Source organism: Plodia interpunctella, chromosome 7 (assembly GCF_027563975.2).
Source record: "Plodia interpunctella isolate USDA-ARS_2022_Savannah chromosome 7, ilPloInte3.2, whole genome shotgun sequence".
NCBI lineage: Eukaryota > Metazoa > Arthropoda > Insecta > Lepidoptera > Pyralidae > Plodia > Plodia interpunctella.
This window is the reverse complement of record NC_071300.1, coordinates 10793612-10817087: the sequence shown is the minus strand read 5'-3', so window position 1 is coordinate 10817087 and position 23476 is coordinate 10793612. Positions and strand designations below refer to the sequence as shown.

The window sequence follows — 23476 nt, the reverse complement described above, 5'->3', positions numbered from 1 at the left end:
ACTGCACGTTTTATATATAACATTTTTTGTCATCTATAGTGAAATATATTTAGTATACGTTTAAACTAAAAAATAGTCTCAAGTCTACATAAAAAAACATAAGTGATGATCATTCTCATCATTAGGTACCAACATTATCTTATTGGAATATTTCAGCCGCGATTTTAAAAACAGTCTACTATTTTAATTTATTGTTCTCTCAACACCTTTTAAAAATATTTAGTCTTTTGTTTTTATCAAGTTTAAATTTTTCTTGCGAATTCGCGTGTTTCTTTGTTGGACACTAAAATACGTTTTTATATAGGACAGGCGTCACAGACAATATATTTACGACGCTAACGACTGATGTTATTAAATTTGATATACACGAACATGCAATAATTGTCATAGTATGAACACTATTATTTAGCTTGCATTAGGCCGGGTATGTGTCGTAGTAGTCAAAATGCATGAAAATATTTGTACCTGTGAGTATAAATATTTGTCTGCGGTTCTGGGCGAACTGTGTTCATTTTGAGATGTCCATTACATAATAATTATTATTTCTCCTGTAAAAAAAATCGGTGAAGTTTGTTGCGCTGCTTCTTCTTCACCTGCGCTCTGGAAGTCGGCGGTAGACTTAGTTTTCAAGTCAGTTTTTGACGTCAATTAATAATAATAATAATTTTGAATTTGAATTTGACTTCCAATATCAAGAAATGGTGGTCCGTATATAAAATATTCAGTCTTTATTCCTCTAAATTAACCATTTTATTTCCTTTCCTATCGAGTGCATCGTTGTTAACACTGGTGTTAGATATTATTCAAGTCCCCAAAAACATGTGACATGATTTTGACCAATACCGCCATCCAATGAGAGCATAGGTACACACTAATGAACCAATATATTTTTTATAAGACTTTTATCTTTTGTTTTTTTGTTTCACCGCAGAGCTAACTGGCCGATCACAGCAGGCAGATTCATCTAATAGTTTATCTGTTAAAATACAATATAATATTTTATCAGAAAGTAATGAAACCATCCTTTAATGACGATAAATAAATAGTTTTGTAAAAACCGCCAATAGCTTTGTAGATAGTTACAAATCCAAAAGTATAGATTCAGCTTTAGATGTTATCTCAGTCGAAGCCGACTGTGACAGACCGACGGCGACATCTAAACGAGATCTCTGTGTGTCTGTCACTCGCTATATCTGAAACCAGACAGGTATTAGGAACAGATGCTCCTAATTTAGCTTCGGTTGTAAAATACAATAGAGTATTGGATGACCTGATATCAACGTTTTTCGATTGATCGTTCTTGGCGCAATCATCAAATTGAATCGTTTTAGATGTACACAGTAGGCCATTTTACGAATGCATTTTTAAAATGTGCTCAAATTATGGTTTTGATACATCTCGTCTGGTTTAGATCTTTTGGTAAATCTGACATGAAAGTATTTTCTAACAGGGAAGTTAATAGAACTATGTGTGAAAAGAACAACATTATTTACTTTCCCAAATGGTATTACTAACCGCGACTAGGTAAGAAAAGCCATTGTGTTAGTCCTCCTTTTTCTCGGATATATAACACATGTATCGTATCACGTCTTTATTCTTGCGGTGTAGATAGAGTTGCGAAACTCGAAGGCCATGTTTAGTTACATCTTGGCCTTATTGGTGGAATCGAAACTAAACAGTGATAGGTCGCTATTTCGCTCAAAATTTTATGGAATCCTTAATTCTGTCCTATAACAACTTCACGTTCAACTATAAATATAAGAACGGTTAATAAGGCACGACCGACGCATTGTGATCCGGGAATAGAACCCAGGTACCACGCGACCGTACCCACATTCTGGCTAAAATTAACACTACACCATGCGGGCTAAATAAAAATTATGACCGGTTTTAGAAGCGTTGGTAATCAACGCCTTTAGCTGAATCGTTTATTTGGTTGAGATGTTTGTCAGCGACTCGTACCGAGATCAACTCCGTGACAATCATACAAATTGTATATGCGAATATTTGTTAATACCTAGACTGGAGCGCCAGAACTCAGATTATATATACGTAGGCAGTCGTCAAGTCTAGTAAGTATGGTATTAGGACTGACGCATGCCGAGAGAGAGATAGCCCTAATTTTCTACCCCATGGATGCGCAGTAGGCGCGAAAGATATTATAAAGAGATATCAAACAAATCTGTGGGAAAAGTTAAAGGAAGGCCTTTGTCCAGTGGTACACACACAGGAGGCTAATAAAAACAAGAGATACACATTATTAACATCTTTCAATGTTGTACTTTATTCCAAAAGTAAAAGTTTGCTAATGCCTTCCTTTGCTAATCCTTGTTATCTTTTGTTATGTCAAGAATGAATCAGGAAATAAAGGGTGCACCTAATAAAGCTGGTTGTGCCATAACCCAAACTGTAAAAATATCAACTATCTTCCCGTACATATCCATTTTACCTACGGTGGACCTACGGACTTTGATCAAAACCTTTAAGATGGTGGAAACTTCACTGGTCATGAAATTCAATACATGCTAAGCTACTAAACTTCAAACGCAAGCAAGGTTTGAACCAGCAACGGACCAACAATATTTGTCGCAATAAAATTAATTAAATTTATATATATCTTTTGTATAGAAACAATTATCATTGTAGATTTTAACGTTATTATTTCTGCTAATGGGTTTTCCGATTACACACATTACGAGCGAAGTCCCGCCAAAACAAGTGGCGTAAAAAGCGTCAATCAGCGCATGATAGGTTAGACCATAGACAAACATGAGCCTAGATCTCGCAAATCCAATTCTCTGTATCTTCTTCAATGTGTTATTGTAACACTGTTGTGAGTTTTTTTTTGTTTAACTTGCCTAAATGCATCTAACATAACTTTTACGACTAATATTTAACTTATATTGAAACCATAGACAGAGAAAATGATCTTTGCAACCTCTTTATAAAACTATATCCTAATTATCCTCTGTATAAATCTATATTACACGCGCGCACGCACATATATATTTTTATTATTATTAGAAATTTAAGTGCATTAGATCTGATGGTCTAAGATATTACACGCAAGATCAAATAATGCCTATTCACTGTTGCCTTGAATATCCCCGTCGACCCCGGTGGCGCAGTGGTAAAGTGCTTGCCTCTGAACCGAGAGGTCCCGGGTTTGATCCCCGGTCGGGTCACGATGGAAAATGATCTTTTTCTGATTGGCTCGGATCTTGGATGTTTATCTATATAGGTATGTTTTTGTTATAAAATATAGTATCGTTGAGTTAGTATCCCATAACACAAGTATCGAACTTACTTTGGGGCTAGCTCAATCTGTGTGATTCGTCCTAATATATTTATATTTATCCTTAAATTGTAGAATTCGGGAAAAATCGAAGTGGGGAGAGAATTCCGGACCACAGCAGTTCGCAGTAGAAATGTACATGAAAGTTTTCTATATCGATGTAAGCAATCAGTGGTTACCCCGGCAGGTGCAGGTACCGGATTCTATTCCGGGTTTACTACCGATCGGACAAGTTGCCAAGGTTTTATGTGCCGTTTATTACCTGCATTCGACGTGTACAATATTGTATGGCTGTAAAGTGCATTGTATCAAAGATTCGACTGACGTTTACGGCGTGTCCACAGATTTTACAGAGCCGATCCTTTGACTAGGTTTCCTGAAACGATAGGAAATTAATTAATGTTTTAATTTCAATTTCAAGTCCACTTACTTTTAATATTATGCGGAGAAGTTTGTTGCGTCGCTTCTTCTTCACCTGTGCATTAGAGGTCGGTGGTAGACTTAGTTTTAAGTAAATTTTTGACGTCAATACTATAATAAAGAAAAAAATATATTTTTTTAATTTTGTCGTTTTATCCCTCAGGCGTGAACGACAACTTACTAAAATGACTATATCCTAAACAACAACTTTTATTAGATTTCTTTTATTAGAGGCGTGTGATTGCGCCCTAGAATTGGACCACCCACAACCCTCTATTAGGAATGAAAACATTGATAGCTGAATAATAATAACAATTGCCCCAGAATTTACCGAATCAAAAAAAAAAAGTTTTATCATCTAATATGTGACGTGGAGAAAGTAATGCCAAACAACCATTATTATTGCTAAGAGAGTCGTTGGATGTGTTACATTAAATTTGACACTTTCACTCAACCATGAGAAGTTTTTGAGCATTCTACTTAATATAATAGATTTTGCCGGACTGATTTAGTTCCATATATTCAAACTTTTGCATTTATAGAAATTGTACACCACACACTATAAAAATGGTAGCAGTAAATAATTTCTTATGATGCCGAGTTCCATCATCAAAGACATCGGAAGCCAGGTGTCGTGGCCGGTGTAAACAACATGGGTGTGAAAGGTTCATTAGCTGAAGGTAACGCGAATAAACGAATATACACACTGTCGGACCCTTCCACAATGGACTCATTATATACCGTTTTATTTATTTTGAGATATTAAGTGCTCCAATGGCTTATATAATTTTGTTTTTGTATAACAATTTTAGCATTTATCAAGATTGAGATTCCTGCCATTATATAAATAGATAAAGGAAGAGAAATTACAGGTGTTAAAAAGAGAGAGGTGCATGTCTTTACAGGTGTTAAAAAGAGAGAGTCTTTAAGAGAATTGGTTGTCATGATTGATAAGAACAATGTAGGTCGTTCAAAGTGTTATTTGAGTTAATATAGATACTCACTATACACATCTCGATGTGTATAGTGAGGATGAACGAGAAGCTAAAAAATAATGTTATTTCCGTATGGAAGTAACATTATTATTAATGTGCTAAATTGTCTGTTACGCTTTTAGAGCTAACAGTTCAACCGATTTTGGTAGAAATAATTGCATTGAGCTATACTCAAGTTAAATATGATTGTTACTTTTTTAAATTTCCACACCCAGAGATTAAAATACATTTCAAGCTATAAGCTACTAGAACCACTGTCCATTTAATTTTAATTTCAAATTGGTGGTCATTGTAGCACGTGTGTTTCCCGCTTACATTCACATCCGCCATTTGAAATCGGACAAGTGATTGACGCTGTTGTTTAGCTCAACCGCTCTCCGAGGTGTTTGTGGCTCGGAATGTGTTGCTCTGTTAGTTGGATTGGAACCACGATGCAACTTCGGAGGAAGCCACAATTCAGGTACGTAGGGATGTGATACTCGGACTTTAGCATCACTATACAACTTCATAAGGATGTATATAGCCCTAAATCTTATGTTAAGAAAAATTTAATGGATAAAGCGTATTACACAATTAACGCCTATTTGACTGATAAAAACGCTTGGATCCTCCCGACAACTTTGCCACTCCACACATGATCTCCTAATTTTTGTTTTACTGTTTTTTATTATTTTATTCATAATTTTTATTTTTGTTATAATAATTCGTATGGCATTTAAATTTTATTTGTAAAACATGTACGTGATTTGTGATCTTCAAGTGTCTGAATTATACTTCTATTTCGACGAATAAGAATTGTAATTATGAAGTCATGGGAATCGAGTGTGTCATGCTCACTCATGATAGGGACCAACACTGTTCAAATGAGTTTCTTTCGGCATTTCTTCTCAGCAGTGATCGTTCCGAAATGCCAGTAGTTTGTAGCTTGTGAGAAATAACTATAAATATAAAGATTGACGAGAAAAAGTGCCTGTGAAGGTCTAATTTCTGAATAAATGATTTGAATTTGAATTTGAAATCAAAAATCTGAGTCTGTCATCTATCTAAACAATTTCAACTTTTGTTGATTATTTATTAATTACAATTAGTGTGTCAAAAATATTTGTTTATTTTCTTATAGTCAGTCTGTTTATTTAATTTGGTCTGTGGTATTAAAACAATGTTCATTTCTTTGAAATATTTTTTATTGCTTAACAATATACACAAAAAAGCACAGTAAATTAACTTTGCGTTTAAACTTTGCTACATTGCTTATACAATTGGTCCCACACTAACTAGGCAACATGCATGTTTGTCTATTGTTTTTCTTTCCTTTCTGTTCTAAGCTGTTTATAACTTTTTAATTTGCAAAACAAGAATCTGTAATTGGCATTAAGATTAACACTGTAAGATAAAATGTAATTTTGTTCAAGTGCTGTTGATTCTATGATAAATAAATAAAAAAATTAAAAAAAAAAAAGAGAAAAAAGCTAATTACAACCTCTTATCAGTCAACCGGTAGGTAAGGTAATAATAGTAATCATTTATTCCAGATTCATCACTAAATAAAAAAAAACAATTTTATTTATCGCACCGAATCATTTTTATAATATCCGCTTCCCCTTTTAAATATAATCCTGCCGTGTCTATTTTCAGCTATGAGCTATTTCTAATTCCCGTTTTTTGTTGTTGTTGGACGTTGTCGAAAAAACCGCACTGATAGATTGCGATTTAAGTGTTTTAATTTAAGGAGAAGACTATTTAGTATGCCGTGGCTGTGTGTGATAAATTTTGATGTCGTACAATTTTTTTGTCAGTCGTTGACTTTTGACAGAGTGATCATGATTATGGGACTTGAATGCTGCTCTTGCGATATCTCTTATATGTCCATTTATTACGGTATGTGGCTCTTCTTAAGCATTCAGTTGTTGGGCATTGTGTAGCATTTATAATTGTTATACAATGAATGACGGCGCTATGTATCATAATATTCAAATTTCGCTGTAGCAAGAGTCTACACCTTAAGCGCCGCCTCTATTTTTTTGTATTGTTGTGTCTACCAAGGCGCCGGCGAAACCAAGGTGTGAAAATTGTACAGTGGGCGGCATCATCTTTCTAAAATAAACTTTATTCCAATGTAGTTAAGTCTATGATTAATCACGCTGTCACGATTGATCGATATGATGAAAATGGCTGGAAATTTACTTGTTTGATGTAATTCATGTTTAAAAATAAACAGAGTTTGATAAATAAATTGGGAATCTTGAGGTTTACGTTGTTATGTTATTTCAGAAGTGGGATTTATCATATGTCTGCTATCATAATTTTTTAAACTTTCAGAAAATAATCATGCACAGGGGTGATGTCCAATTCATAAATTGTACATTTAAAATAAAACCGCCTGAAATTGCACGAAACATATAATTAAAATCAGAAACATTAATTTACATGAAAATATCGCCTTACAGCACTCTAAACAACGATTTTGACTGGTCATTTGCGACCGCCAGTATTTCAGCATAGGTTCCATATTTTTGCCGGCAGGGGGCGCGGCGGGCCGTTTGGCCAGATGCCCTCACTGTGTTTTATAACAAAGGTATACAAGTTTTAATAAAATTTTAAGGTTGCTAGCCAAGATTTGGATATAAAAATAAATATCATGTAACTTTGCATGAAATTGGAAGGGCTTTTGTTAAATTTTCGCGACTGAATGTAAGAATTTCAAATTGTTTATATTCAACATTATATTTCGAATAAATGTTTGTTACTATTTTTAGATTTAATGTTCACTAAAACCTCTTCGGTTCATTTTCTCTTTCAAAGCAATTTTATTCGAGTGAACGCAAACATGTCGCTAGGTTAGATATTTCAGCACTTTTACTAACGTCTCAAATCGTAAAAGTGTTTATAGACAAATAGATTAGCGTAACGAGACATTAGAATTTTTAGGTATCAACGAAACAAACCTTTGACCACCTTTGACAAAAATATATGAAAAAAAAAATAAGATCACACTTAAAATTTGTTTGTTGCGAATTCGCCATTTTGCGTGTTATGCCACAACTATTCGTGACGTTTCATCACATGTGTAAACTCATCACATTTGTCAAAGTTTACATATATAAGGTGCCTATCTGTCACAAAATGACACAGAGTATAATTTTCTTCATTGCCACACTATCTGGTATTACGTATAATATCTAAATTTTTTGGCCTTTATAGGTACGTAGTTGTAGTTTATTTAACGACAGTTTATATATCTATAACATATTTTAAAGTTTGGTTACATAAGTATAATTTAAGCTGTTATTGTAAAACAGGCAAACCGGCATGTCGTCATCAGATGGGTGACCAAGAATTAAGACTACGTTTCCGTAATCCTCAATCATGACAAAAAATTATCTCGGCAAAAATTAATGATTAATGTAATCTACTACTACTGATTACATTAGTGTTTATTGTTATTACAAGCAATCCAGACCGTTTTGGCGGGGTGGTTAATATATCACAATTTCTTAATACCGGACAGACAGAATTAAGAGTCGGGAGACTTAAAGGGCATCTATACATAGACGTAGGTATTATATACCTATGTGCATACAAAATATTTTTTGAAACATTATCACGTACCTAAATAAATTTCGAAGTTAAACGCTTTTAAATTTAAAAACAAACATGACAATTTTAACCTGTGACGAAATACTCGTAATACACGATCCAGCTAAGATGATCTCGGTCGTATTTCAGCTCAGTCGTAAAACTTACTCTTTGATATTTTATAATGGCCAGTATTTACTATGTCATTTTTTAAGTATCTGCTAATATAAAAATATTAGTACCTTTTTGAAGGTGCTCGAGATATTTATACTTTTTTATATCCAATGTTTGTAATGCGCTTGTTTTCTGCTCTAAAAACATAACGTCGTGTTTTATGTCAGTAGGTTAGAAATTACCACTTTCATTCTTAATTTTGTAACTTTCATTCATATATTTGTAATACAAGATTCAGTGAAGAATATGTTTGATGAATAATATGTTTTTTTTTCTGTCTATACTAATAATTTAAAAAGAAAGTAATTAGTGTCTAAATGGTAACCTTCGCAAGTTCCGAATACCCTTTAGACATAAAATAGATTTCTAAATTCGAAAATATTCGAGATCTCCAGTAGGAAGCTACGTTATTCCTGTGTGATATAGGGTGCATTTTATTGCGATATTCCTACAGGAGCGAAGCCCTGGTACGTAGCTAGTGTGACTATATTATGGTAGCCTCTTCTTCGCTATTTTTAAATGTGCGTTTCGAAGAATGAAATTTTAATATTTTTTGTATTCCTCGAGGAATACCTTATTTACTTTACTACCAGTATAAAAAAACTCATGTATAGTTTGGAAATCGCAACACAAGTTAATGCATAAACTTCGCTAAGTGCATACATCAAACATACCGCTATCATAATAACAATCAATTAGCAATTATGTTTACGCGAAGCAAGGCGCGGTTCAAAGAGAAAGTGGCTATTTTCCTCACTTCGTCTTTTGCGTGGCGCCTTGTAGACATAACACCACGATTACTGACGTTGGTTAGGCTTTGCAAAGGTGGATTTTTATAATGTTCAGTAAATATAGTATTATGATCAAAAGAATTTAAGAGGAAGTATGAAAATTGCTTCTATTGTAAATAATTTACAAGAGCATAGATGCACTTAACTTAATGTGATGAATGTAAATGTAGATGGACAGGGAGAGAAAGAGATAAAATAATGAAATAATTGTGTCAGGAGTTAGAAAATTTAATTAATCTATGTCATGGAGTAGGTAATTTACATACAATCAATTAAATGCATGTTCACTGTTAACAATTCGGGTCATTCTACTCAATAAAACCTATAGCTGAACAATAGCAGTGGTCATTAGTGCCCCGGGTGTCCGTTGGCGCTAGTGTGTCACCGCTGAGAGGCTACAAGAGCTCTACAGGAGGCGGTGTGGTCAGACAATGACATTACAAAGGGTATTTCTAATTGAAATCGATCTACATTTTCCATTCAATAATGGATTTATATTTTACAATATACATATATTGTATTTTTGATATATAATGTACCGTACGATACTTTGGTATGTAATATCATTGTGGTATTTCAAAATTACTGTACAGCCAAACCTTTTGCTTTTGCCACTGGCTTTTATTGTTGTCAGAGAGATCCTGTTACACTCAATGCGTAACAAGACATAAAACAAGTCATATCCGTGCAGTCAACCCTTGAGGAGTTCCCTCGTTGAGAGCTTATCCTGGGGGCATCATCAGGTCATGCTATAATAATGGCATACCATAATAATACATTGTCATGAAATCTGAAGCGACGTGGTAAATTTCAACACAGTAGAACAAACATCTTAAAATAGGTGAAAAGCTTGCAAGATTTGACTACAGACAAACAAACAAACATCGGGACAGGTGAAAATAAATAAAAGCTTCTAATGTGTGATGTCAAAACTTTTTTTTGTCATTTATAAATTACAAAGAAAAAATTGTTTGTCATTTTACATCACCTGAACTCCGTTCGCCGTTTTAAAATGATTACCGTAGTTCTTTTAGACACTTTAATTTATAACGTAGATGTATTGTAGCTGACTAAAAGCTTTTTAAGAGCGAATGGTTCGATCGTTAATCATTTGGACTTTAAGTTGATTAATCAGGACTATTTTAAGCATTGTTTATTCGTGATGAGTTTGTTGATGTTTTTAGGTAAGGATTTGTTTATAATAACTAAATGATATTGTGATTATTTTATTAATACAGTTCATATTTGAAATGAATATAACTGCGAGTCGTATCGCATTAAAAAAAATAAATGTAACTCAAAAATACATTTTTATATAAAGACATGAGACATGAGAAGAGACCGGAATATAAACCACCAGTCCGCGACTTTCTTTGGGTCACGGAAAACCGATGGATGAAACTTACATAGGACCGTAGGAAGAATCCGAAAAATGGGAGGCCTATGCCCAGCAGTGGGTTGACGTAGGCTGAATTACTAACTTTCTAGTTCATAAAAGCGGAATTACCTATTAAGTTATTTTACAGTTTATAAAATATAGTTTATCTATAACAGTTCTTACTTTATCTGTTCTACAAAGTCTTCGAATTCTATCCTCAAACCAAATTAACTCCAATTGCAGTACATAGAGCAACTTTAAATATATTACTCGTGTCGAGAACTGCCGGCAGATAATTTCAAAAACGAAACCCACTTCGGACTAGTTAAATCCAGAATTAACCGGCTCAAAGTGAATTATTAGCAGCGCCACCGCCGGATTGAAGCGGTTTTAAAACTCTTGGCTGCTTCTTTCAATTAAAGTGGGACGGAGGGATAATGCTATTTGATTATTTAATTTAAAGTCAGATCAAGTGTCTTAATAGCTGATGTTCTGAATCTCTTTGTATCTATCTCTGAAAATATATATAAATGATATGAACTCAGATAATTAGCCCCCTAAGTAGGCCGTGTCCAGCTAACACAAACTTAATAGAACTGTTTCATTTATTAGACAAATTAAAAAACCCCCGACTTTCAATATTCATTTTGCTACAACTTTTGAACGACTGAACCGATTTTCATGGCTATGAACACTTGGGATAAAATTATCTATGACATAAAAGAACAAAACGAAAATCGGTTCATCCGTTTGAGAGCTACGATACCGCAGATACGATACGATACGATGTCTGTGGTATCGTAGCTCCCAAACGAACACAGACAGACATGTTAAACTTATAACACCCCTCTTATTGCGTCAGGGGTTAAAATCATGTTCACTTAGATCATTTCTAGCGAATAGACACGGGAAGAATATATTGTCTTTTATGTCATAGATTAACAATGGTAGCTGCAATGTGTTATCAATTTGATTTGATGCCTCTTTTAATATATTTTTAAATATATCAGGACAAATCACACAGATTGAGCTAGCCCCAAAGTAAGTTCGAGACTTGTCTTATGGGATACTAACTCAACGATACTATATTTTATAACAAATACACAATTAATTAGTTCATTAGGTCATTTTTGTCAAGAGTGAATAAACGTTTTATTGTTGTTATTATTTATTAAATTTACGATCAATGGTGCTGGTGACCTAAAATGGATGCAGAGCAGTGTCATTATTAGCACTGACTGTATTAGTACCATTTTTAAGGGAAAGTTACATTAGTCAACGTTGCTATTGACTGCAATCGACCTACCAAAATCAAATCAAATTCAAATTCAAATCAATTGAGATACAGTGGAAAGTCGACCAATCGTTGGCCATCAATCGTGGATGTTTAAAAACTATTCTTTTTATAAATAAACAGGTGGTTTTATAACGGCCACGCTCGTTCTCATTAATCCTAGTTCTCACCATCTCAATATGTTTTAACTGTTACAATTAATGACCGTTTCACACGAGAAAACACTTAATGCTGGACTAACTCGCTCTCACTCTTATGTTCAAAATTTTTATTAGTCGAGTCTTCTTAGCTTACGTGGAATTTAATACACTCGTTGTTCACCTTCACCGTATACTGGCATCAATCAACAGCTAAAATGCAGATTTTCTTACTAAAAGGTTGTAGACTTCTGTTCCCATTGATTGAAAGCTACTTGCATCCCAAAAAACTGCAAAGTTATCGTTAAATATTATCATACACATTTAGTACCTTGGTACACTCATTATTCCGGAAGAATTTTATTTCGACCCAGCGCAGCGCCGAATACGTATGATGTAAGCTACTAAGATCGTGTACAATAGCTCTTAGATTGACCTGCATTTCATTGCACTGCATTGCATTTTTTTAGTAAACCAATTATAATCACGGGCGTGGATGTGTCAAGACAGTGTCGTTTACATAACGAGTGGGAGGATTTATCATCTGTTTTGTTTTAAAAGAGTTATATTTGTAGTTCCTTGTTATATTTATGTTTTTCTGATAGCTTCCGTGTTCGAAATTATTAAGAAAATATTCTTGTGTGAAAAAATAAGTCTTATCTTCTCGAGTGTGATATTAATTCTCTTATTTATTTTCATTGCATTATGTGTATGTGACTCAATTCTATTTATAACGACATAGTCAAATTGAAGTTTTTGTGCGCACATTTAGTAAAAAAGTTATACTGCAGTTAGACTTTCTTAGTGAAAGGCCATCACTGAAAATCCCGCCAATTCACCCACAAATTAATAGATCCAAACCAAAGTAGGTGAGCCCAATTGAATTCCAATTATAATTAAATTACTTTAAATCAATCACCCGCGATGCCGGGATTGGATCCCCAAGAATCCCCAAAAATCCCGACACGCAACGTTTATTAAGGCGCTGAGTAAAATATTCATTAATTGATTCTACCCTCTAAGATACCCCTTATTACTTGAGGGTTGATTAAGCGAAGCAACCTGGACGTACGTGGGAGAAAATCCGAGAGCGATTTACAATGCAAGATTATTACACGATTTGATTTCGACTTCGACATAGTAATTAAACTGTTGCGTTTGCAGTTTGAGTTTCATTGAGTTACTACAATAGCAGCTTAACCTGTAAGACTGGCTCTATTACTCTGTTGTTTTCCATGTGGTTTGACATTGACGTGCGTTGACGTACGCCGAATCTTCATACAATTTCTGCATTGTCCGTCGACGGACTTCAAAACAACGGACGCCCCGTCGCGCCTCCTCATTCTCCATGTGCCTCCGCATCTATTATTTTTCTATACAATCGATTTTCACAATTTCTAAGGTTTTTCAAACATAAAGGATATCCCTAAAATCGCATTTTTTTTAAATATTCATTCGTTAAGCACGGTCTGTCGATATGAAGTGTATTCAGGAGGTAACTCGTCGTGTATGGAAGGGCGCGCTAATGGGTTGATGTCATTCTGTCTCTACAAGGAACATAAAAACGATAGAGATGATTATTGCCGTAACATTTATCTTTACTGTTTTTTTTCTTTCATAATTTGTTGTAACGTTACTCAATGCCGTGTAGTGTCCCAAAGAGGTACCTACTAAGGTACATATTAATAAAAAGACAAATAAATTAATACTATATTTTATGTATTTGTATTTACAGATAACTGAGGTGAAATGTCAGCTGAATTTAGGTAAGTTACATTTTATCTCTTAGCAAGAAATCCTTACGGTAATTTTATTGACACGAAACATGAAAACCACGTTTTATTAACATTTTTCGTATACGTACAAAACAATATTTTAAGTTATAAACTATTTTATTTGTTTTTTCATAGCTTTCAAAATGAAAACATCGAATTCTTCACCGTATTTGTCTAAGTGTTAATCTATAAAACTATGTATGTGGAAAGGATTAGCGTTACGCGGTTTTAATTGCCTTAATTTTTCAAAAACGTTTATATATTACTAACCACTACCTTGCTCTCTCTGTCTGGTCTGACGGTTGGCTGGTAGAGAATGACATATGGCGTTAAGTCCACCTTTTGTACATTTTTTTTTATAATTTTGTACAAGAATGTTCTTAAATTAATAAATAAACGTTCTAACGCAGCTCCACGTAATCTCTGTGCTACACAGTATATTAATTAGAGGTAAACAAGTTGTCTTCGTAAGATTTTCACTCCATCCGCCGCGACGTCACCGAAGGAAACAATAACAGCCCACGATAATGTATTAAACATACCTTGTTTTAAGTACGAATAGCTTTGACATAGGGTAGGTTTATACAAGTAGGGTACGAAAAAACACGCGAGTTCTCTATGAAAAATATATATTCATTTTGACTATTTTAAACACCGACGACAGATGGAGATATAAGTTTAACGTGTCTATGTATCTGTATGTCTGTCCGTGGCATTGTAGCTGACGGCTGATACGATTTTGATATAGTTTTTGTTTTATTTGAAAGATTTAATCGAGAGTGTTCTTAGCTATGTTTGGAAACGACAGCAAATTCGGTTTCTTAAATTTTTAATGGAGTTTTTATGGGTATAAAAGATAACGTTTAATAACGTTATTGTATGAAAATAAGGTAGGTGCATAAATTAAAACTAATACATAAAAGACACATGTACATCATTTTTTTTTAATATATGTATAAGACCTATATTTGTTAATTGACGTCCTTGGAGAAAAGGCTGCGGTGAAGTTTGTTGCGCCGCTTCTTCTTCACCTGCGCTTTGGAAGCCGGCAGTAGACTTAGTTTAAGTAATTTTTTTGACGTCAATAAGTGATGTATATCATCCTAAATTGAATAAAGAATTTTGAATTTGAATTTGAATCAGCGGAATTATCCCATAAAAATCTCTTACAATCAACCGGCGACAGGTAATATATATTTTTTTGCAAAATAATAATTTTTGATACAAGTTTTCTACATCCTCGGATTCAAATTATTATTTTTCAACTTAATTAGCAGTGGGATTTATCAGTGGGCTAATATAATAAAACTGAATCAAAACCACACAGAACTTGCACAGTATGTACCTAATCGTAGAAGAATAGCAAATGAAAATTTCTCTCTCAAACTTGAGTACAAATCATTAATCATATTTGCATTAACGACTCCACTAATTACCGTGGCTAATGAATAGATCACTGAGCTGTGACAGGTGTTACAAACAGACAGACAGAACTGTGTTTGTATAGTAAACAGGGGAAAAACTTTTGATGGTTGAATATTTTAGGCTTCAAAATGCTTCATCATAACCTAAAGTTTCGGGATATTAATCCCAATAATATTATTAGTATTAACTGTCAGGAGCCTTTAGTCGACTTGTATAATCTTATACCAGTAAAAAAAGAATTTCAATTTCACACATGTGATGTTGCTTTTTCCATAAATAAGCCAAATTTTTGTAGATAAAAAGTCCGATTTTGCGATTTTAAATCATAAACTATGAATTATTTCTGTAACAACGAATTATTTAAGTATTATTAAATCGATAGCCCGCGCCAAAGGTCACACGTAAAGGGGACCTAAGTAAAAAAATAATTTCGCAAAACACATCGTAAACATAAAAAAATTGCTTTTATACTTACTATTACTTATTTGATACTTACCTATATTTATAATTTTATATGTTCAGGAATAAACACAAGAGCGCCAAATACGATAATTATGACTGCGTCGCGCGCCATAAATTAAAGGTATAAAACAATGATTCCCAGAATGAATATCGTAATATTGAAAACATGAGGGGAATGGAACGCGGCCAAAATGCGTTCATTCAGTTGGGGCGACGAAGGTGGCGCGCGTGGCGGCGAGTAGCGGAAGCTTTGGGGTTTGTGTTGAAGTTGAATTACAATTTTTGTGTTATCTATCACACTTCATTTGTATACGACTTCTATTTTTACAGTGAAGTCTGTATGACGTTCATAACACATTGTCAAATCACACAAATCGTATTGTTGAGTTGATGTACCTATTTACAAATTGTATGTAAACAAATAACTATTAATGTGCCCCGAATTGTGTATATGCTTTTTATTAATACTATTTAATACCTTATTGATTTGAAGCAACTAACATATAGCTTCAATATAGCAAAAAAATCCTTACATATTACAAAAAGAAATCCCCCTATCGCGTCTGTATGTGTATCTGTATGAACGCGATAAACTCAAAAACTACCGGACGGACTTTTCGATGTCTGATTTCTAAGGATAGTGTAGGTGTAATTTGTTATGGTTTTACCTAAGTAATCCCAGCCTTACTCGGAGTGTTAGTAAGGCAATATTTGTAACATTTATGGGGCTAACTATCCACGCTATAATAAAAAGAATAATAACATTTAAGATAGCTTTTCTTAGTGAATAGTGTAATATAACATCCGAACGAGAACCAAATTAGATAAAGTCTGTCTTTACAATAATTACCATTCTTTCCCTCGATCACCCTTCACCCGTCATCCGCCCCGCGGCGTAGGGGTGGCCGAACTATTGTACTTTTTTAATTTCACCACCTGATCTGTCCCTTTGGCAAACTGGAATAATTTTAAAACGCCGACAGTATTGGCTGGCCTACCAGATACTTTATTTTTGGATAAATTATTTATTTATTACAACAATTAACGTAGTCCTAAAATCTAGTTGTGATTAATTTATCTAAAATATCACGTGTATTTCCTTTCACCTAACAAACTTTGCTTTTTATAAATGCTCAATTATAATTGTAAATAATATACACTACTATTATATAGAAAAAGTGTTTGTAAGTTTGCGTATAAAGAGTAATATCCGAAACTACTCAACAGATGTATAAAACTCTTTCACCAGTAGAAAGCGGCAATATTCTTGAGTAACATAAAGTAGCTTTTATCTCAATATTTCCATGGGACGCAGTTAGATTTCTATACACTCTATATTCAAACTTCTGTACATGATAAAAGTTGGAAGTATTGTTATAAATTAACTTCCTTGCCGTTACCAAATATCTCAAATATGGAACAACGGTTTTTAAGTACTTAGTACGGTTTACTAACGGGGTTGGACGGTATTTATTTTATTTGGCAAATAAATTCTTTAGGTCGCCGCCGCGGGCGCAACGGTCATTATAGGATCTTTTATTTATTTTTTATTTGCCCAGTGCTTATAAAGCTATGAAGGTGAGGGATGTGCAGTATGAGTAGGTACCTATAGAAATTGCTTTTATTGCGATATGAGGGCTATTTAATTGTTTTTTTTTTTCTTCAATATTTTAAATTTAATTATTATTGGCGTAATTTAGTAATCCATTGTTATGTTTATGAGGGAGTAAAGCTTATTAAAAGAAATAAGTTTTATTTTAATGGTTTCGTCGGCATGAATGACGTTTTTCATTTTTCATTGGATATTGAGATTATTGAGATGTTGGAATTTGTACCACTGTCATAATATCTGTCTGTGGGAGTGAAATGTGTGAAAATGAAAATCAAACGAGACAAACCAAGCTGAAAAAAAAATTTATTTATCAAACAAAGTTGGATCAGTTCATCATCATCAGCCATTTTATTTGTATGAATATCACTTTTGTTATGTAGTAACATTAAAAGTAAATAAGCAAAATACTTTGTTTATATAACAGAAACATAAAAATTCAATTCGAAATTCATCTGATTTCAAATATTTTTTAAAATTATTATCATCCATGAAGTAGTCCACTGCTTTGTACAGACTTCCCCAAGTTTTCGTGAAGTGTCTCGCGTTGTCATAAATATATTAAACTAGCTGCATCTCGCGGATTCGCTCCCGTGGGATTATCGTACCAAAGACTATGACACTAAGGACTGTAGGTTTTGACTGGTGAAGGACTCTGCAATTGATCGAGTAGTTTTGAAAATTACCGTATACACAACAATTGTCTTTATTATATTACAGTTTAGATATAGATAGATAGGTACTGTGCCACAAGAGTGGGAAAAAGGTTAAGCAGGAAAGATAGATTATGTAGATTTAAATAATATTACTGTTCATTCGGTCATTTTAGGTACCGTTCGTTTGTTATGTGCGGACATGTGCGCAGAATTAAAGAAGGGTAGCAATTATTCAGTATTCACCCTCGCCCTGCCCATTCACGGCTAAGTACTAAAATCTACATCGGTATTAAAAGGTATGGAGTGGGAATCGAGTAGTGAGAGCGAAAATCGATAACTTTATTATGTGTGCTTTTTGAACTAGTATTGAATAAGATTTTTTGAGAAGTTTAAGTAGGTGAATATCTATTATATTTATATTTTCTTGTGTTCACATATTTTGGTGTTAATTTGACTCACATGTGAGCTGAAATGAGTTTGTAATTAACCGTATCTAATTGATTTGTTAGTTTTTGTTCAAAACGCAAAAATTAATATGAGCTAACGCAAAATTAAGTAAGCTGTAATAGTTGCAGTTGGAAAATGTTCTGTAATATAATATCGCAAAACCAATACATTTGGGCTTATTTGAACGGAATTAATAAAGTTATAACAAAAATGAGAAATTGTTTCCGTTATGTTATGTTATGTTACGCACTTAATTCTGTAATAAAATATTGTCATATGCATAACACATACAAGGTAAGTCGTACATTTCAAATTCGCACACGGCGCGCTCGTATAATCCTGCATATGACAAAAAAGTCACGCGACCCACCCGGCAGGCCCCCAGGGCCCCAACTAGTTCATTATGGGGCTAATAGCCCCGCCTATGCTCCGGGCATAACTGCACTGTCTATAATCCCGCGTCAATACCTGGGAACTAAAGGGATTTTGCGTGCACGCATGTTTGAACCTGCGCCATGGATTTCAAGTAAATAGATGTAACTATTGTATAAAATGAGAGCACGAGTAAGATCTGTCAAAGAAATGTCAAAATAAAATGTAGGTAGTTGTAATAACGATGATGAAGGTGACAGATTGATGTCGACGATCAATTTGGCAAATAGAGTGTGAAGAAGTTTCACCATACCGAAGCAAATGTTATTCTTTAGAGTCCACAAATATCAAGAGAAGACGTTTTTCTTCTCAACATTCACATTTTGTATTTTTGTATATGTGTTTTGTTGCGAATTATTTTTTTTTTATCTATCTATAACATTTCCTTGTAATGCTAGGTACTAGGTACTTGATAAACGAAATTGCTTGACGAAACACAGTGATGGTCAACTGATCGAATAACGAACGGTATTAACTCCATGATAATTTGACGTAATCACTAATCACTGTTTTATAAATCTATAGGTTAACAACTATTCTTGGCAGTTGAAAAGAGCATCAAATTTTTGCAATTTTATTTTAAAATGAGCCTACTTTTACATCTGTGGCGTTAGGGGCGCGGGGTATTTAGTTGCGGGGGGGGATGCTGACCGGGAGGCAGATGCATGATCCGATTTCGGATATAAGTGGTTTGCTATTAATATGAAAGACTAGACATGTTAGGTATTATCAACATTTGTATGTATTTTATGATGAATTAAGAGGTTCCCAAATTTTTTAAATATTGATTTTTATGGCTGGAAGTAATTTATGTTTTTGGAACGTCTATTTAATCGAAATGACATCTATGATGCGTCATGGATAACCCTTCATCCTTCATCAGGAACATTAAAATTGCTGACCAACACTCTAAATTCAAAATTGTTTATTCAACTAGTAGTATTATATACATCACTCATTATGGCAAAAATGTACTTAAAAGTTTACTCTTTCTCTTTCGTCTGAGCGCTTTTTCAGTTGCATCTTTAGCCGTGGAGCGTCGGAGGCCAGCCTTCCTACTTTTCGTCTCCATTTTGTATCGGAAATTAAAATTAGGTCTACTACCGAAGTACTTTCAAAGCACAGGTGACTTACATAAATAAGAGAACAGGACGTTGAACAAGTTACTCTCTAGCCAATGAAAGAGAGATTCCAATTAATAATTCTATAGACATACGAATAACTGACTACAGACATATTGAATCAAATCTGTATGTATCATTTCAAAAGGTAGGGTGTCCACCTTATTAAAACCGCCGCCGAAGCGAGCCCTAATATTACCCTTTGATTGTGTCGCGTTATTATGCCGCAGAGGCGCTACAAAACGCCAAAAGAAATGTTTGAATAAGTGTGTGATTGCGGCCCCCGGCGGTATGCGTCTGCGGACGAGATGAGGTGGGCTATTATGCGTGATTTGGAAAAAAGATGCTACATACGGTACGCAGGATAATGACTTATTGGTATGAAATCGCGATTCTTTGAGAGATAGTTGCTATCAAATCGAGTCGGATGATTTTCTAATCAATAATAAGGGACGAGACAGGCAGCGGGAAACAGAAAATTGAACTAAAGATAAGAAAAAATGCGAATTTAAATCATATATGTTTACCAATCTTACAGAGTACGCATTAAAAAACTTACTGAGATTTTGCTATGAAATTCACAGCCGCGGGCAAAAACTAGTCAATAATAAAATTGACATTCTTGGCGTAATATCATTAGTTACTCAAATTTAGGTGCACTTAATTCATATCCAGTTCTTTGGTTAGAAGACGATTCTGAATGCAGTGCAGATTTCAGTCGCAGGGCTAAATTCCGTTAATACCTTTATAACTGTATTTATATTTGAAATTTTTTACATAATTTTTCCTCGATATCACTACTACTTATCGTATCAATTTTCAGACATAGTTCAAAAATAAAGCTAGACACACACGCAGCTTCAGGACACGCCTCATCAAATCTCAAAGCTATTGGAACAATCGTATCACGTGATCCGTCAACACGCACGCCATCTAGCGTTAATGCTTTGATACCAATTTCGAGTGTACAATTTTTTAGTTATATTGACGCTATGTGGTTTTAAAAATATATTCGTCTTTGTAGCTCTTTCATTACAGATAAAAATCGAGTAAAATAAATTATGTCATGATTGATTTTAATTAATTTTTTCGGTTGTGATCAAATTGTTTCACCTATTATACTTTTACAAATTGAATTATGTGCAATAAAATTGACATAAATAAAAGTAGTGCTATATTTTAGACAATATTTTTATCCGATTGTTTGATTATAATATACAATAATTGCTAAGAAAAATTACAATTTTCAAAACCCAAAAGATAATTTAAATAAAGTCGCCATTCGCGTCTGTCTGTTTCTGATGCAATTTTCACTACTATGCTCGTACGTTTATACATACTTAAATAACATGCGAAGCCGGGACAGGTCGCTAGTTTTGAATTATTCTTATTTAAGTCATCCATTTAAGTCACAAATCACATTTGCAACAAAAAGCGATAAACATACTAAGTCATTGCAAAGCATTGATACTGGGCTCGATGCGTTATGACGCGTGTCCCGGCCGGGGCGAGGGGGGAGGGGGAGGAGGTCGCAGTAGTTTGTCTCCTTGCTGACCATTTCCTGGACATCCCTACTTCGTGTGGACTAGAAAAAGCGTGGAGCTACAATCGTGATTAGAAATTTTTTATCATCATTATCTCAGCCAAATGAAGTCCACTGTTAGACATAGGTCTCGACCAAGGACTTCCATAAATTATACCAAATCTGGAGTCCAAATATTATACACCCTGGTCCGCACCAGGACTTTGATAGAAGATAAAAATAATCCTGAATCTTCGAAAGTCCTGAAGATAGACAGTAATGATATCAATATGCATAGCGCATATTGAGATTATTTAGAATAACTACTCCACAACAATATTTGTTCGCGGCGCCATCTCTCGCAGGACACACAAGGGAATATTTCAAGAATATTATTATGTAAGAACATGCGCGAGGCTTTATGATCACCTAGCGTTGCTCACTGACCGCTCTGCCGCTTCCCGCAGGGTTGAACTTATTCATATTTTATTATAGCATTTATTTTTCAATCAAATCTGACCTTGGTTGAGATACAATTTGAACTCATTATAAGAGTTCCAATTAAACCAACTATATTTGTTTGGTTGGACAGAATGTGCCTGCATGTATCTTTAAGAAGACATGGCCATGGCGCTGATCTGACGAAAAAATCAATAATAAAAAGTTTTTATACCTATAATTGTGAAAATAATAACGGTTAGTACATAAAAAAAAAATACATGGCGATAGTTAATATTTTCCCCCACAATATTCAGCTTGTCGTCAACCCTAATACCGTCCGGAAGTTTGTCCGCGGATTCTTTATATTTATATTCACCTTGTCGGGCAGATTTATTCACTTCTTTAGAAAGGACGCACAGCCCGTGTCCGCGCCCTCCGCGTCGTACACTGCCGTACTGCGTACGCACTGTACACTCAGTTTTATTCAGTAAGTAATAAATAAAATAAGAAGTTTGTTATTCAGAAGTTTAATATATAATTTATTGAGACGACCTCGGTGGCGCAGTGATAAAGTGCTCGCCTCTGAACCAAGAGATCCCGGGTTCGATTCCCGGTCGGGTCATGATGGAAAATGATCTTTTTCTGATTGGCCCGGGTCTTGGATGTTTAACTATATATGTATATATTATAAAATATAGTATCGTTGAGTTGGTATCCCATAACACAAGTCTCGAACTTACTTTGGGGCTAGCTCAATCTGTGTGATTTGTCCTAATATATTTATTATTATTATTTATTGTTTATATACCATTGAGCAGGCAAACAGACATGCGATAGCATCGCAGCTTATGGCCGCCTGCTTCATCAGGTCTCTTACGTGTTGTTACAGCGTTAACACTCACAGTGTAAGTTATAGTGAGTATTCAGGTCAATTTTAAGGCCCATATCTGGATATAGGCTACGTCTTTCATTTTGTTACATTGTCTACCGATCTTTTGTTAATATGCAAAACTCTTTGAACGCTACACGTACTCTTGGTATGGTATGCCCTTAATTTATCTGAACAAGTTCAAACATATATATTTAAGGTATCATCACATCGTTTTAACTTTTCATCTTTTTTTTCTACAATAGAATTAAATGCCAAATTTTGGAAGATCTATTAGTTATTCATAGTTAAAATAAAAATACGTTCAAAATAAATCACAGTGTTTCCGTACAGTGCGTAGACCTCCGCTACCCCAGTCCACTATGATATGTGTTGCGTAAAATTTTGTTTTTCGGAGGCTTGAGGTACCGCTGACAAATGTCCTCTCTTTATTATGGGCACCTCGGAGTTGTGATACCCTTGAGTCAATATTTGGGATTTTTCGAGAAGAAAATGTCTTTTTTACTCGACTGCGCGATATATTGATTGTGTTTTAAGTTTGATGGATGTGTTTATGTGTATTGAATAGCTTCTTTATTTACATAGTTGTCTTGAACCCAGTAAGATCGGTGGAGGTGTAAAATTAAGAAATATTGAC

At 34.3% G+C, this 23476-nt stretch overlaps 1 protein-coding gene across 3 annotated transcripts in view; it reads left to right on the top strand.

The window, feature by feature from the left end:
* LOC128671190 (uncharacterized) overlaps nt 1–23476 on the top strand; it is a 476937-nt gene that overhangs the window by 251895 nt on the left and 201566 nt on the right. For all 3 annotated transcript variants that reach the window (XM_053747480.1, XM_053747479.1, XM_053747481.2), the window contains one exon: nt 13796–13826. In XM_053747480.1, coding sequence (XP_053603455.1) covers nt 13810–13826 — 17 coding nt within the window. In that variant the 5' untranslated portion in view covers nt 13796–13809. The remainder of the gene's footprint in view (nt 1–13795; nt 13827–23476) is intronic.